General features: G+C 37.1%; 1 protein-coding gene across 4 annotated transcripts in view; it reads right to left on the reverse strand.

Annotated features, from left to right (window-relative positions):
• Positions 1–16,956, reverse strand: part of cdh8 (cadherin 8) — a 152,868-nt gene that overhangs the window by 18,152 nt on the left and 117,760 nt on the right. For all 4 annotated transcript variants that reach the window (XM_046840660.1, XM_046840659.1, XM_046840661.1 and 1 more), the window contains 2 exons: positions 11,657–11,901; positions 18–154 (listed from right to left, as the gene is read on the reverse strand). In XM_046840660.1, the coding sequence (XP_046696616.1) occupies positions 18–154; positions 11,657–11,901 (382 nt within the window). The remainder of the gene's footprint in view (positions 1–17; positions 155–11,656; positions 11,902–16,956) is intronic.

Raw genomic sequence — 16,956 nt, forward strand, 5'->3', positions numbered from 1 at the left:
ATTAAAATGTCACTTACGGATTTCTGTTGCCGTGACGGTGATGTTGTGCCACGTATCGGTTTCCCGGTCTAGCGGTTTGGCTAACGTGATCTTCCCGTCATCCACGTGAATATTGAACTGCCTCTCCAGATCTGTGTGCCGATCGATCGAGTACCTGTCAGGAGTGTGTGTGTGAGAGAGAGAGAGAGAGAGAGAGAGAGAGAGAGAGAGACAGAAAAAGAGAGTGAAGGAGAAAAAGTAAGAGAGTGTTGGAGGAAGAAAAGAGCAGAAGGCTAAATTAAATGTGCATTCACTTCACGTCTAACCAAATAAAGGCGCAGCACACATGCTTCACTTAATGCCCTGCTATCCATCAGCCGATTCCTGTAGGTTAGAATATGGTAAAATCAGCAGGGCCTTAATAATCCGCTCTGAGGATGAGTAATGGCGGGGTTGGACATTAACGCCGCAGCAGGGATGACATCTGAAATGTTTTGCACTGCATGTCATCATGGATGCGCATTAATTTGAGTTATTATTACCTGCACCGCCTCATGGCGTGGTTACATGCTAAACTAAAATGAAAATTTCAAACACTGCATTACCGGCTTTATTTCCTTTCAGTACACTTTCAGTTCAAACACTGCAGAACCCAACAATCTGCCAGACAACAGTCATAAAATAAACAGTGCATTCAATTTTGCTTTGACTCTTCATTGTATAAAATGCCTGAAAATGCTTTACAATTTTAAAATAGTAGAAGTAGAATTTGCCTTGTTAACTAATAATTTCTTCAAAAATCTTATCAATGCTGGAAACTGGAATCCAAGCGCTGGGTCAGCCAAGACCCAGCACCGCTGGAGCACAGAGGGTTAAGGGCCTTGCTCAAGGACCCAAGAGTAGCAGCTTAAACCCCTGACCTTCCAATCAGTAACCACTGAGCTTAAGCCTTGAGTAATGAGCATGCTGTTTCAACAAATTACCATTCGCACCAAATCATTTCCATATATGGACTCGTCCTAAATGTCCTTTAAGCAACATCCTTTTCAAATTCTTCTTCTTCTGTATATAAATTTAATGTCTATGTATCTACATTTCTTTATATGGTATTTAACACTCAACCTGGGTGTTTTATTCTCCGCATATAGACAAACAAAACAAGCTAGGTTACTATTGTCACCATCTCCACTTACCATATCAGGGTTGCCTAGAAGACTAAATTATATGCATTTTTATGTGGGAGTGTGTCTTAATGACATATAGGCATATAGACACATAGACATCCATCCATCCATCCATCCATCCATCCATCCATCCATCCATCCATCCATCCATCCATCCATCCATCTATCTATCTATCTATCTATCTATCTATCTATCTATCTATCTATCTATCTATCTATCTATCTATCTATCTATCTATCTATCTATCATTGCCCTGTATTGAGCCTCAAGTAAAAACCACAGAAGGAAATTCAGACTGAGTTTTGGGTAGCTAACCTGTAGTAAACTAGCTTATATTTGAATGTCTATATGGATGTCTCTTAAAGACCAAAACATGTTTGTGCCTTTAAAACATGTCCATGAAAAACATTCCAAGACAATGTGGCAAAGGAGGTGGAGTCGCAAAGTCCGAAAACTGTGATGTTTTTAATGGTACACAGCAATTTTTTCCTTCTTTGTTGGCAAAACAAATAGTAAGAAATGCATCATTGAGTATAGCGAGAATGTTCACAATGTTCAATATTTTCATTATATTGATTTTGAAATGAGTGTATTCAGAGCTGTCAATGATCTTCTCAGGGAATGGCTTGAAAGCATGGTCGAGATTCTTGTTAATCAGATAGATATAATTCTTTTTGGGTAAGATGATCACCTAAAACTAAGTTTACTGCTAATGATGTTTCAAATTTAATCGTCCGAGTGCATTATTACACTGATATATCATCACGTTCATGTGTATGCACTTAACTGTGACATTGCGATACCTTTGAGGCTGAAAGTGTCGGTCAAGAAAAACCACACACACACACACACACACACACACACACACACACACACACACACCTGGGAGCGTTCTCCAGGTGGCTGAGCGGTTTTCAGTCAGGCTCTGACAGTTTTCACGTATCACCGAGAGACAGAGCCTGAAATGTTCTGCTACACGTCAATCAAACTGACAATAGTACGCATGGTACCATGGGAGAAATCAGGACAGGCTGTGGGTGGGTGTCTGGTGATTGTAATGATGGTAGTAGTGTTTGGTGTGTGTGTGTGTTTGTGTGTGTGTGTGTTTGGGGTGTAAAAAATAGACACGTCACTTTGTAAATACCAGCTTACACACATTCTTGCGAAAATCTGCCTCACGCTCATGTTTAATTGTGAGATGGAGGTCAGATTTCAAAGCTCGAGTCTAGACTGCATGATTAAACGAATCCATTAAAGGCGTCTTCGTCTCCGAGCTGCTGCTATCTAAGGCTGAAAACAAAGCGAAGCAAAGTAATAGGCCTTTAAAGATGAAGTGAAATGCTTAATTAGGCTTAATATCTGCAACGAGACCGGCTCACTTAGTGGCTTTTTATCACTGTTCTTCTATTTTTTTTCCATCATCGTTATTATTGCAGTTGTTGTTATTGGCTATGCTTTATTCTGCTTTATAAAAGTGTCATACAGCAGGGCTGAACATTATCACATTGGCAGGGACACCGTTTAGACATCTAGAAATGTTTTGCACTGCATTTCATCATGAAATCGCATTCATGCTGATATAAAGAGGTCAAATTCACTGTTTGAATCACACCCTGAAAAAAAAAAAACCTCCAGCAGAAGTCATTAACAGACTGAGAGTTTTTAGAGGTTTCTTAAAGTTTTAACTGAGGATAAGAACACTGGGGATGTGTTGTTCCATTTATTGATAATTGGTCCTGACAACTTTTTCCTTGTCTTTCATTCTTTTAACGCTTTTCGGCTATTTATTTGAACAGAACTACAAATAACTCCTGTAGTTCCCCTCCTGCCATTGACTTCCTAAAGCTTTGCACAGTCCTTTAGATTTGTCCCTAAAGACTGCTGCTGTAGTTGTAAAGCGCGTTCTGCACTCATCTTAGAACTTTGGTTCACAGTGTACTCAAAGTGATTATCCTTTTAACACAAGTTGTTACGGTGTGCATTTACTGTTTTACACGTGTTTAATGTAATGATTAATAACCTTATTTTATATTGTCTTTGAAAAGTTGGAAACAAGTCTTATATGACTTTTGAGAAATACATGAAGTTCCTTTAGTTTATATTCAACAAACTTTTTCATTTTCAGCAAATTGTCAACTTAGGCACTAATACTAGGTTTTGGATGAAATCCATGTAGCTATGTCATGTTCCACTAAACAACATTCTGTTTGTCTTTGGAGAACATGCTAATATACATGCAGGTTAATAGAGGTTAAATGGTTAAATGGTAAAAGGAAAACTTCACTAACATGACTATCATTCCATTATCCAATGTGTTGCAATTCCAAATAGACTGTGTATAATTGGAAGCAAATTTTTTATACTAAAAGACAATGCCTCAAAGCATACATCTAAGCATCTATGTTAGCATTGTTTAGAGAGCAAACAGATGGATGGAGTATTATATATCATGGAATGGCCTGCCCAGTCACCACACCTAAATCTCATTGAACTGCTCTGGGATGAAAACATCCAACTAGCAATTAACACCTCTGGTGCAATGTAGAAGATATATCTGCATGGAAAAGTATTTCAGCTAAATGTTTGGATGCCAGAAGTGTGTAAAGCTATATTTAAAAAATATATATTAGAACATTTTTTCATATCTGTACACTTTTGGGATAAACTGAAACACTGACTGCACACCAGGCCTCTTTACCCTACATAAGTACATGACTTTACTAACACCCTTTTGGCTAAATAAGCACAAATCTCCACAAACTTCTTCGCAGAAGAGTGGGGGTTATTAAAACAGCAAACGAGACTAAATATGAAAATAAATAGACATCTTATGGTCAGGTGTCCACAAACGTATGTACATAAAGTGTCATCACTCTGGGAAAATCTTTAAGGTGTTTCTCTGCTATAAAGGCTTATTTAGATCTATAAAGTATGGGATATGGCTATAAAGATGCCAAATGCAATCACTTGAGAATAGTGTTTAGTTAATTAGGCCAGCCATGCTCTTTTAAAAAAAAAAAAAACAGGGGTAGGGGTCAGAAAACACAACACAGAAGCAAAAAACAATCTTTTAAAGACAGGCTTAAATAGACAAACTAACTGAAAACAGGTGTACACAAAATAATGACACACAAGCAATAAACCAAGACAACCAATGACAAAAGTGGGGAAAGACACGTGACAAGGATCTGAACAAAAGACACCCGGATAATGATTAAGCCAAAACAAAAGACATGGACATAAAGGTGCATCTCAATAAATTAGAATATCATTGAAAAGTTGATTTATTTTAGTAATTCAATACAACAAGTGAAACTTATATACTATATAGATTCATCACACTCAGACTGATATATTCCAAGTCTTTAGTTCTTTTTATTTCGATAATTATGGCTTACAGCTAATGAAAACCCATATTCAGTATCTCAGAAAATTTTAATATTTCTTAAGACCAATAAAAAATGTAAAAATAAATTAAAAAAAAAGATTTTCAACACAGAAATGTTGGACTACTGAAAAATATGAACATGTACCGAACTCAATACTCAGTCACGGCTTCCTTTGCATGAATAACTGCAGTGACATGGAGGCGATCTGTCTGTGAAGCTGCTGAAGTGGTATGGAAGTCCAGGTTGCTCTGATAGCGGCCTTCAGCTCTTCTGCTTTGTTGGGTCTGGTGTCTCATATCTTCCTCTTTACAATACCCCATAGATTCTCTATGGTATTTAGGTCAGGTAAGTTTGCTGGCCAATCATGCACATTGATACCATGGTCCTTAAACCAGGTATTAGTACTTTTGGCAGTGTGTGCAGGTGCCAAGTCCTGTTGGAAATTTAAATCAGCATCTCCATAAAGCTGGTCAGCAAAGGGAAGCATGAAGTGCTCTAAAACTTCCTGGTAGACGGCTGTGCTGACCTTGGACCTTGTTCTTAAAACACAGTGTACCAACACCAGCAGATGACATGACTCCCCAAACCACCACTGACTGTGCAAACTTTACACTGGACCTCAAACAACTTGGATTCTGTGCCTCTTCTCTCTTCTTCCAGACTCTGGGACCTTGATTTCTAAATGAAATGCAAAATGTTCTTTTCTTTCATCTGAAAAGACGACTTTGATCCACTGAGTAACAGTTCAATCCTTTTTATCATCTGCCAAGGTAAAACACCTCTGACGCTGTCTCTTCAGGAATGGCTTGACACAAGGAATGCGTCTGTGTGTGGTGGCTCCTGAAGCACTGACTCCAGCTGCAGTCCACTCTTTGTGGATCTCCTCCAAATTCTTCATTTCACTTTTTTCTACCACATTTTTCCCTTTCATTCAACTTTCCATTAATGTGCTTGGATACAGCACTGTGTGAACAGCAGCTTCTTTGACAATGACCTTTTGTGTCTCCATGTGCAGGGTGTCAATGATCGTCTTCAAGACAACTGTCAAGTCAGCAGTTTTCCCTCATGATTGTGTAGCCTGAAACCTAAAAAAAGGCTGAAAAAGGCTCAGGAAACCTTTGCAGGTGTTTGGATTTAATGAGCTGATTAAAATGAGAGACCACAACATTCAACTTTTTCACAATATTAAAATATTCTGAGATACAGAATTTTGGGTTTTCATTAGCTATATGCAATAATCATCAAAATAAAAATAAATAAATACTTGAAATATATCAGTCTGTGTGTGATGAATCTATATAATATACAAGTTTCACATTTTGTATTGAATTACTTAAATGAATAAACCTTTTAATGATATTCTTATTTATTGAGATGCACCTGTATGTTTAGAGTAATATTATATACGTTACTTAATCAAGTATACTCTATTTTTTTTTCCTATTTTTCAGAAAACAACACTATATATATATATATATATATATATATATATATATATATATATATATATATATAATCTTAGTAGTAGATTTTTCAAGCTTTTTATAAGCTAATTATCTCTTGAGACCATAAAGAACTCTTGAAGAAGCCTTTATTCGAAGAGCGTACGTATTAAATGGGTAAGTGTGTGGAACAGACTCCAAATTATAGCTCATTAGTTTCTCGTTAATATCGAGAATCTGTTAGAAGTCGAACTTCTTGCTACTTGGTACTCTCTCAAAATAAAAAGTTTTCTTCAAGGGCTCTTCAAGGACCCACTAAAAGGGTTTTACTCTGCCTGGGTCCCAGAGGGACCACCGAAAAAGTCTGAAGAGTTCTACATTTTCGAAGAGTAATAATCCAGTAAGTGAAATGATTTGAGTGGTTCTCATGATAAGATTGAGACTGTAAGGTGGAATGTATAGATGTAATAATGACATCCAGCGTGCATATGGAACAATATAATGGTAATTGTCTATCATAATATCAGTTTATCATAAACTTTTTTTTTCTTCCTGAAAGGGTGATATTAAATTCAGTGAAATAGGTGCTATATAGCAAAATTACATGCAATATGAGAGTGTTCTTGGTGTTGCATGTGACAGGGTTTTTTTTTATTTTTTTTTCTCTCTGCACATCTTTCAATCCAGGGCAGAAATGGAGCAGAGTGGATCGTGCGTCTGGCGCTTTGCAGCGTGTGTCGTTTGCTTTTGTTATTAGGTCAGTTATTCCTCAGAGAGGGTCACAGATGCACAGTTTATTCCACACTGCTGCAGGCCTGAAAACACAAACATTTCAAATTAAGGGAGGACGAGGTATCAAAGCGGTGTCCCCTTCGATTTGAAACGATTTCTAACGAGCTGAATCACCTTGCGCGTGCAAGAATGTCAGGAGAGACAGAAGGATGGTGTTAAACAAGTGCTGTTGATAAGAAGATTAGAGCCTGATAAAAAAAACTTTTCTGAAAACTGGACTATGTTTTCTTTTCTTTTTTTTTTCTTTTTTTTTGCGGAGGTTTTTTTGGGGGGTATTATTTATTTATTTATTTTCCTCCAGAGTGCATTTGATGTCTGCACGGCTTCAAGCAAAACAATCGACAGGAAAATGCAGCTCTGTTTCGACCAGAGTCTACCTGCAATGTCTTACGCTTCAGTGCATTAAGTATAGCTTTGGGCTTTTTGTGGTGATAGAGGGAGAAAAAAAAAACGAAGAAGGTCGTGAGTGTACGAGAGAGAAAACAAACCGAAAAAAAAAAAAAAAAAAAAAAATCAAAGAGACTGGGAGTTAGGGGGGAAAAAAAGCAGAGAAGGAAGGAGAGACTGAAAGAGATTGATTTGATTTGATTTGATTTGAAGGAGAACAAGGTAAGCTATACTCAAACCAAACTGAAGGCGTAAGGATGTGTTAGTCTGCCACTTCTCTTTTTTCTGCTCTTCCATTTGCAAAGTGCCTTTTACCTTTAAATGACATTATCTGTGCTGGTAGTCGGGCGGGAAAGTGACTTTGCCACTTTATGCCTTGAAATTCACTTAAGGATCCCGCAGCCTCTGTGAAATATTGGAAAACATAATGTATTTCTCGATGCCGAAGTGAGCTTGATCAGGTTTTGCCAAACATAATTTACTTGATGGCCCCGGGATAGAAGTAATTCATCTTACAAATAAAAAAATCGGTGCACGGACACAATGGAACACGCCGGCGCTTGGCAAATGTAATCAGCATCGTCGACGAGAAACCTTTTCACGCACACAACATAAGCATGCAAGAGGTAGTTTAACACTGTCAAGATGCATGATGGGGCCGCTTTTCCTTTTCTGTCCTTTTGTTCTTAAATGTACCACAAACTCAGGCAAAAGAAATGCGCAAATATTTGAAGTCTCCGTTGAAAAGTGATTGTGTGTGTGTGTGTGTGTGTGTGTGTGTGTGTGTGTGTGTGTGTGTGTGTGTGTGTAAGTTATGGCTGAAATCTGATTATTACACAGTGCATAAACTTTTAAAATTCCTGGATGTTCTGTTATTATCTCTATAAAAACCATCTGTAGTGTATGTTTATTTACTTGAAACAAGAATTTGAACATTTTCTTTCATTAAAAATAAATAGATAAATAAATAAATAAATAAATGTTTACAGCTGTTTACGGCAATCTGACATGACAGAGGAGTTAGACCCGCTGCTGTTAAACTCCATCGGTAAAATGTTCATGGAATTATTTTTTTTTTTTACTTTCCCGTGAGTGGTTTACTGAAAATCTGTTCAATTGGCTTTCAGAGAGATTTACAAGTGGGACGATTTGTAATCATGTGGCTCTGAAGGCGTATGGAGGCAAAAACAAATCCCTTTGGAAAAGCATAAAGTAACCAGAAATAATTTTTTTTTAGCTCTCCCTCTTGAGTGTTGTGAAGTTGGATAAAGCAGACACAAAAATCACAGCTTGTCATCGTGAGAAACCCTAAAGCATAAACAAAAAAATGTTATATATATATATATATATATATATATATATATATATATATATATATATATATATATATATATATATATAAATCTTAATTTCCAGCTTTAACTTTGACTGTTACAAATCACTGGCAATGGAGATGGGTATTGCATAACCTGCAAAATGAGCTGTCACTTTGAAAATAATAACATGGAAAGAGAGCATTAATCAAGCCTGAGCTGCTGTTCTATGAAAATGAATCAACACCTTCTTACCAATCAGAATCTATAACTTACAGGTGGACAGAGATTGAATGATGATGCTGAAGTATATTCTGCTATGCAGGATGACGTTTGTGCCGTTCCTCCCCTTAGCTGTGTACTCACTCTCATTTTCACTCCCATTGAGATAAAATGTTTGAGGTGTTATTACAAAGCGATTAGCACCAAAATGAGAACACAGCACTGGCAGACAGATGTTTAAGACCGTTAGAGTGTGCTTTCATATAAGGGCATATCCGACTTCCCACATCGGGATGAATTAAAAATAAACACAGCAATCATCAGATGCACACTCTGAATGAACTCTGAAAGCAGAAAAATACACCCAATTTCTCTTCTTTTCCCAATTCCCAGTGTAATTACACAACCTGTTGAGTGTTGTCCCTGAAACATGGCAACCCGCAGGAGAGTTAATGAAACGCTGCACCGGACACAGAGAAATTGCCCGTATAACCTATAGGCAAGGTGCCCTTGTTTTTTTGTTTTTTTCTTTATTGAAGAGTACTCTGTGAAGAAAAGCAGAAATCACAGTGTGCCAGAAGTCCATTGCTCTTTTCCTGAGTCCTCAAACCTTCAGGAAAATCTCAAGATTCTCAACATTATGGACATATATAGGATATGGACCTATAGTGGTCTTTTATATATATATATATATATATATATATATATATATATATATATATATATGACCACTTCAAACTCATTGTGAGATGTTCGGGTTTGAGATTGTGATGTTCGTCAAACATCTCTGCATCTAGCGCCAAGAATTCACATTAAAAGTGTGACTAAAGAAATAATTAAAAAAAAAATTATTAAAATGTTATTTCAGCACCTCATGCAAATTATACTTAACTTTTGCTCAAAACATTAATTCCTTAATGTTCTGTAAAAAAACAAAAACAAAAAAACAGCTTTTGCTTTATTTTTTTTAAATATACATATATCATTTTACATAAATAATGCAGTGCATCTGGAAAGTATTTACAGCGCTTCACCTTTTCCACATTTTGTCATGTTACAGTCTCATTCCAAAATGCATTAAATTAATTATTAAACTCAAAATTCTACAAACAAGACCCCATAATGACAATGTGAAAGAAATTTGTTTGAAATCTTTGAAAATTTATGAAAAAGAAAAAAAAAAAGAGAAAAATCACATAGACAAAAGTATTCACAGCCTTTGCTCAATACATTGTTGAAGTTCCTTTGGCACAAATAACAACCTTAAATATTTTTAGTATGATGCTACAAGCCTGGTAAACCCTTTTTTGGGCAGTTTCTCTCATTCTTCTTTGCAGAACCTCTCAAGCTCCATCAGGTTGAATGAGGAGCTTTGGTGCACAGTTATTTTCAGATCTCTCCAGAGATGTTCAAACGGGTTCAAGTCTGGGCTCTGGTTGGGCCGCTCAAGGACATTCACATTCCTTTGTTATCTTGGCTGTTTGCTCAGGGTCATTGTCCTGTTGGAAAATGAACCGTCACCTCAGTCTGAGGTCCAGATAGTTCTGGAGCAGGTTTTGATCAAGGATGTCTTTGTACATTGCTGCCTTCATCTTTCCCTTGATACTGACCAGTCTCTCAGTTCCTGCCTCTGAAAAACATCCAAACAGCATGATGCTGCCACCACCATGCTTCACTGTAGAGATGATATTGGCCAGGTGATGAGCGGTGCCTGATTTCCTGCAGACATGATTCATTGCATTCAGGCCAAAGAGTTCAGTCTATGTTTTTTATGCTCTGAGAGTCCTTCAGGTGCCTTTTGCTAACTCAAGGCAGGTTGTCAGGTGCCTTTACAGGAGTAAATGCTGTCTGGTCACTCTACTATACAGGCCTCTTTGGTGGAGTGCAGCAGAAATGGTTGTACTTCTCTCTTCACAGAGAGAACCTCCTCACCTTCCTGACTAAGGCCTTTCTCCCACCATCGCTTAGTTTGGCCTGGAGGCTCCACTCTAAGAAGAGTCCTGGTGGTTCCAAACTTCTTCAATGTATGGATGATGGAGGCCACTGTGCTCACTGGAATCTTCAATGATGCAGCAATATTTCTGTACCCTTGCTCGGATCTGTGCCTCGATACAATCCTGTATCATGTTCATGTAACATGTTCTACAGACAATTCCTTGGACTTCATAACAACTGTTGGACCTTATATAGACAGTTGTGTGCTTTTGCAAATCATGTCCAATCAACTGAATTTACCACAGGTGGGCTCCAATCAAGTTGTAGAAACATCTCAAGGATGATCAGTGGAAACAGGATGCACCTGAGCTCAATTTTAAGTGTCATGGCAAAGGCTGTAAATACTTATGTACATGTGATATTTTTTCGAATTTAATTTTGTTTAAATTTGCAAAGACTTTAAGCAAACTTCTTACATATTGTCATTTTGGGGAATTGTCTGTAGAATTTTGAGGAAAATAATGCATTTAATCCATTTTTGGAATAAGACTTTAACATAACAAAATGTGGAAAAAGTGTAACGCTGTGAATACTTTCTGGATACACTGTATTTCTACAATTTTGTAAATGCCTTCCTTTGAGCATCAGTTTACTTCTACTGTGTCATTAAAGAAACTGTAAATTTTGTAAATGATAAATATGAAATACCTCATGAATTTGCTGTTAGTAAAGTAAATAAAAATGCACTAATTTACAAAATTTTTAAGACATTTAAGGAAGTGGTTTGAGGGAATAATCTGAAGGGGAATTAGGAAGTGGACTAAGAAAGTGGACTGAGGAAATAGTCTAACAAAGTGGACTGAGAAAATGGCCTAAGAAAAAGTACTTAGGAAGTGGACTGGCGTAACTGTCTAAGCAGGTAAACTGAGGTAGTGGATCGATAAACTAGATTATGTATGTGAATTGTCTCATAGGTCTGAGGAAGTGGATTGAGAAAGTAAAAGTTTGTTACCTGATGAGGCTGCGAGTAGCATCCTGGTCTCGGGCTGTAACAGTTCCGATGACGGTGTTAATGGCGGCATTTTCGTGCACTTCAAACACATAAGTAGACTTTGTAAAGGCTGGTGGCTCATCTGCATCCTCTACAACTATTTTAATAGTAGTTTGGTCCATGAACGGGGCTCCAGTTGCTGAAGCCCGGTTGTTGGTCGCCACCACTGTCAGGTTATAAAAGTTTTTACTCTCGAAGTCCAGAATCTAAGAAGTGAAGGAGAAAAAAAAGAGAAGGAGAGAGAGAGAGAAAAATCTGTTTTCACTAATGAGTAGAGCAGCAGTGATGGATGGAAGCTCACAGGGTCTACAGGTCATGCTGATACACAGCATGAGGGACGACACGGCCGCTAACGCAATAACGGCGTGCAACAAAAATGTTATTTAGCGGCAATAATGGCGCGCTCACCTGAAGCGTAGGAAGTGTTATTAATTTGTGCGATGAGACGGCATCTGTTTGGGATTTAGATGAGCCTGCAAATAAGGTTAATCTAATGCAATCACAACAATCGCATTGCAAATTGTTAAGCAATCACCAAAAATATAATTTGTATGTTTGTGCTTGCTGAAAACAAAATTACGCTGGCCCACAATACCATGACGTTAACGTGGTTAATACGTTCTCTGAGGCAACCAGCCAATGGAAAAGGATCACCTAAAAGCAATTTGGTGATGATTTGCAATCATTATCAGAACACATGGATATTTGTCAATGTGATGAAAGCACCAGAAGCCTGTTTTTTTATTTATTTATTTTATTTATTTGTTTATTTAGATTTTTTTAGCCTTCTCAGTACTCGACATACTGGCATGCTTGTATCTTAGATCCCCTCTATACTGAAAATCAGTGATTATACACATTTGTATTTTTTTATCCCAAATTTGAAGAAGTTGCTTATTTTAAGAGTTTCCATTGTTACCTCTTTACTCAAAATTTTGTATCTTTAATTTTAATACAATATCTAATATTTGCAATTTCACTGCAAACATTGTGTTTTTATTATATTGTAAATTCTATTTTATTCCTCTATTCATTTTATTCTTTACTTTGAAATTGAGCTTAATTTGATTTTTATTTTATTATTGATTGATTTATTTTTTATGTCAAAGACCATTTGCAATAACCATTTTACAGTATTAAATTTAAATTCAAACTGATCAATATAATTAATTTATTATTAATTATTTTATTATTTAACAAACTTTTTTTTTTTTACGTTTATAGTTACATTTAATGCAGTGAAAGGTCTGTTTTTTTATGTTGAGCTGAGTGCATGAACTGCACAAATCATGAAGTATTTACAAATCGCAGCTTTATTCTTGATGCCCTTGTAATATGTTAGAATTGTCGAATATGTTTTTAGATTAACAATGCATTCCGTAGGATGCTCCACATAAACGGATAAAATAAATGCAAACGTACAATCACTGATGTGTCTCAAATATCAATATTTTGTAACAGTTATAGGTAAAGTCTATACCTTGTGGTTTATCTGTAACATGAAATGTTTTGTTTTTGTCTTACGGACTGCAAGCGGGAGAATAAACAAGCTGGTGAGGGATCGATGTGAAAATTCCGCAAAATGAAATGCATTCAAATTACGTTATTCTCTAACGAATAAAGTTGTAATTGTTAAAAAAGAAAATGCTGCTGTATCAGACGAATCGACTACTTCGGGATTTATTCTTATGGATACTGCTCAGGGTTTTACAGGAAGTGCTATGAATCCCCTCCGGCTTTTTTATTCGTCCTGGCCCCGTATGGAAAAACGGTTTGTTGACCAAACTTAGCTGGGGTAAAATATGCACACTCTGCGACACAGCAGTTTCCTTCCTCTTTTTTCCTTTCTTCATACCTCTGAAAGTGATGACTAAGAGACACATTATTGTGTTTCCTACAGCAGGAAGGTGCTTGATTGTGCAGTTTAGCACATTTTGGAGCGTTTCAACAAGCCTCTGTGCTCTGTGCAACTTTTCCATTTGGGGAAAGTAGCATCCTGGCCTGCTATTCTTCAATAATAATACATGCCTTTTGATCTAACGCACCGAGTCAGCCGTACTCCTGGTGCATTATTTCATTACGCCTCTATGAGGGGGCTAAATACGGCTGTCACTTGACCCGCATCGTTCCACACAACCACTGCTTGCTTTTTTCGTATGCCATTTTTTTTTTCTGGATGATACTGAAGTGTCTGGAGTGTAGGAAAGTGTGCGGAGGCTGTACTCCATACTCGAGTCCTGAAACACATTTTCGACATTTCATTCTTCAGCATGTACGGCTGAAAGCGTGACTGGATCAGCCTGAAGGGGGCAGGAGATAAAAAGCTCACAACTTCCACTTCAAAATTAAAGCAGCATTTTGTCTTTATTTTTTTTAATTATTTTTTTTTTTTGTGGCCTCTACCACATGTAGGCTGGTCTTCAATTATGCTGAAAACCCCGCAAACTGTAACACTTCCTCCAATCCAACCAAAAATCCATTTAATCTATTGCTCTGTTCTGGTTTGGGTAAAGTCAATTTCCAAGCCAGAAAATATATATGAGCCAGTTTTTGTCAAATTAGATTTTTTTTCGATAAATTAGTGAATTTCAATTGAAATTTACAGTTTAATTGCTAATAAATATTGTACCCTAAAAATCCAGTCCATGGGTAACTCACAGCATGATTCAATTACTGACTAAATGCTTTGTATATTTTGAGACTTGTTTCAGGTTTTTATTATCCTTAAGGAATTCAGGGATTAAATCGCTCCTTTTAGCCTTTAATATTTTCTGTATGCAGACCAACCACAGAGAAAATGGATGCATACACAAACGGAGCAGAAGCTAAACAAGGCAACAGCACAAGGTGGTGTTTCACCGCTCGTCTCCCCACTCATCTCTCCTGAACTCCACCTGCGTCTGGAGGTGAGGAGGATGTTGTTTGTCTCACTCTCACAAGGTGCCATCCATCATACGATTAGTGATGCGGCGACAGATTCTGAGCTGAGAGAAGCGGCACGGAGACCAACAGCAAAAACTTCCTTTCAAAATGTCACACAAACGAGACTTTCTTCCCAGTTTTTCCTGCTGACCTCTGAGTACAGACCTACAGCACAGCAGCACTGCAGGATCCTGGATTCTGATTGGCCAAAAAGTGTTGATTCAGTTTCTATGATGGCAGCTGTAACAGTCATGCAGATTATATTCTAAATGTTATTAATGTACCCATTCAGACTAGTGTTGTGAATATTACATAACAGCGACTAAATGGATCATCACTTTCGATAAACTGCTGATGTGTATGAAGGATAAGACATTTAGGAAAGTGCTCTTCAAGAAAAAGAATGAACTTGGGCTATAAATAATAAGTTTACAGCAGAACCCTGCTCTTGATTATTTTGTTAGTACAACACAGTGTTTTATTGCCATTACCCCACAAGCAATGTTGAGAACTTTTCGTATTGTGTTTTAGTTTTGGATTCCGGGGTTACATCACTTACATGATAACTAAAAGAACTAGCTTGTTAGCATCAGTATCAAACAATACCGTAGATAAAATGTAAAAAGAAATCTAAAAAAGAAAGAAAGGAAAGAAAGGTGCTTTATACTTGTACATTACTAGTACATTATAGCACAGTGAAATTCTTTCTCCACACATCACAATGGTGTTAGGAAACTGGGGTCAGATTGCAGGGTTAGCCATGTTACAGCGCCCCTAGAGCACAGAGGGTTAAGAGCCTTGCTCATGGGCCCCAAGAGTTGCAGCGACCTAGGCCACTGCTGAAGAAAGAAATAGTGTTTATGTGTTTGAGTTATTTTAATTAATTACGTTATTTTTGTTTTTTATTTTTTTTTATTTTCATTAGTTAAATGTTTCTGCACTCACATTTCATGTTCAGCATCTTGTTCTGTTTTTTTGGTTTCGAAAATCATTCCCCAACTATGGGGAATGCAAACTTTTGCCCTCATCAATATACAACAATATTCTAAAGAAAAGATATAATCATATAGATGAAAGCGTTTCCCTCGAACAGAATCGAGATGCTCCACTTGCAGGAATCGAGTGTCGGGGTGACATACTGAACCTGCTGTAGCAGAATATTTGTTTGTGTTTTTGCATTTGTTTTCAAAATAATCAGAGGATCTGCATATGGAAAAGCCATTGTATGTAAATGCATGGGCCCTCGGTGCGGATTAGAGGACGATGAAGTGCTCTTATCTCTCAAGGACATCTCCTTCCCAGCGTTGTCTCCGCGTATAATTTGCGAGCGAGTTACATGACTAAAACATGCGGCGCTTTATTAGACACGCCGTCTGCTCTTTGATATTCAGGCAAACTGAATATGGAGATTATGTGCATATTAAATGTGAACACAGTGTGCACAAGAGTACTCCGTACACAAATAACGTGCGTCTTGAAAAATATTAAATGACGACTGTTAATTTTTTGTTACGCAAAGACACTTATTAAACATTTCTAAAACTATATTTCTGAAAAAAAATATTTATGTTTGATACGTTCCAGGGAAGTCGCATTGATACGAGGCGTTCTGTAGTAAAACAGACAACTAACAAAGGACACTCCGTGGACACGGGGGCAGTTAAAGGACGTCCTCGCCAGACTTTATAGAGACTATGTATAATTAAATCGAGTAAAAACTTATATGAACATTGAATTTCTTTTTTTTTTATTAAATATTTCGTGATTTTTCGATCAAGAAATCTGGTGAAAGATGTTCTGACTGAATTGTTTTCAACAGGAAGAATTTGTGGCTCTGTGCAAATTAACCACCATCTCTGATAGTGTATGAATAAAAGAAAACCTTCATTGATTCGGATTAAATGCAATGAAAAGAGCTTTCTTTCACGTCTTTTATAGATGGTTTAAAATCTAGTTAGCTCTTGCTGTCACCTACATTATAGCAGCTTTAGTCCCACACCAGGCTTTCTTTATTCTGTTTTGTAGAATTAATGAGAAAATAAAAGTAACAGCTTGTCATATTACTAAGAAACCAAACTTTTCTGTTCGGAATATTTTACAGCCTTACGTTGGAATGGAGCAAAGCCCCGACACTGGAGACTCCCTTCATAAATGTTAAATAAACTCAAATCTCACAAAAAACAACAACAACAACATCAGTGCATACGCCCATTATTTAGAGGATTCAAATAAACTGTTGATTTGTGCTGATGCTGGAAAATGTATCAGTGATCATGCTTGTGTATGTGGATCATATACTTTAGTGTGTGCTGTTACTATAGAAACCACACCTTTAGGCC

Source organism: Silurus meridionalis, chromosome 26, assembly GCF_014805685.1.
Source record: "Silurus meridionalis isolate SWU-2019-XX chromosome 26, ASM1480568v1, whole genome shotgun sequence".
NCBI lineage: Eukaryota > Metazoa > Chordata > Actinopteri > Siluriformes > Siluridae > Silurus > Silurus meridionalis.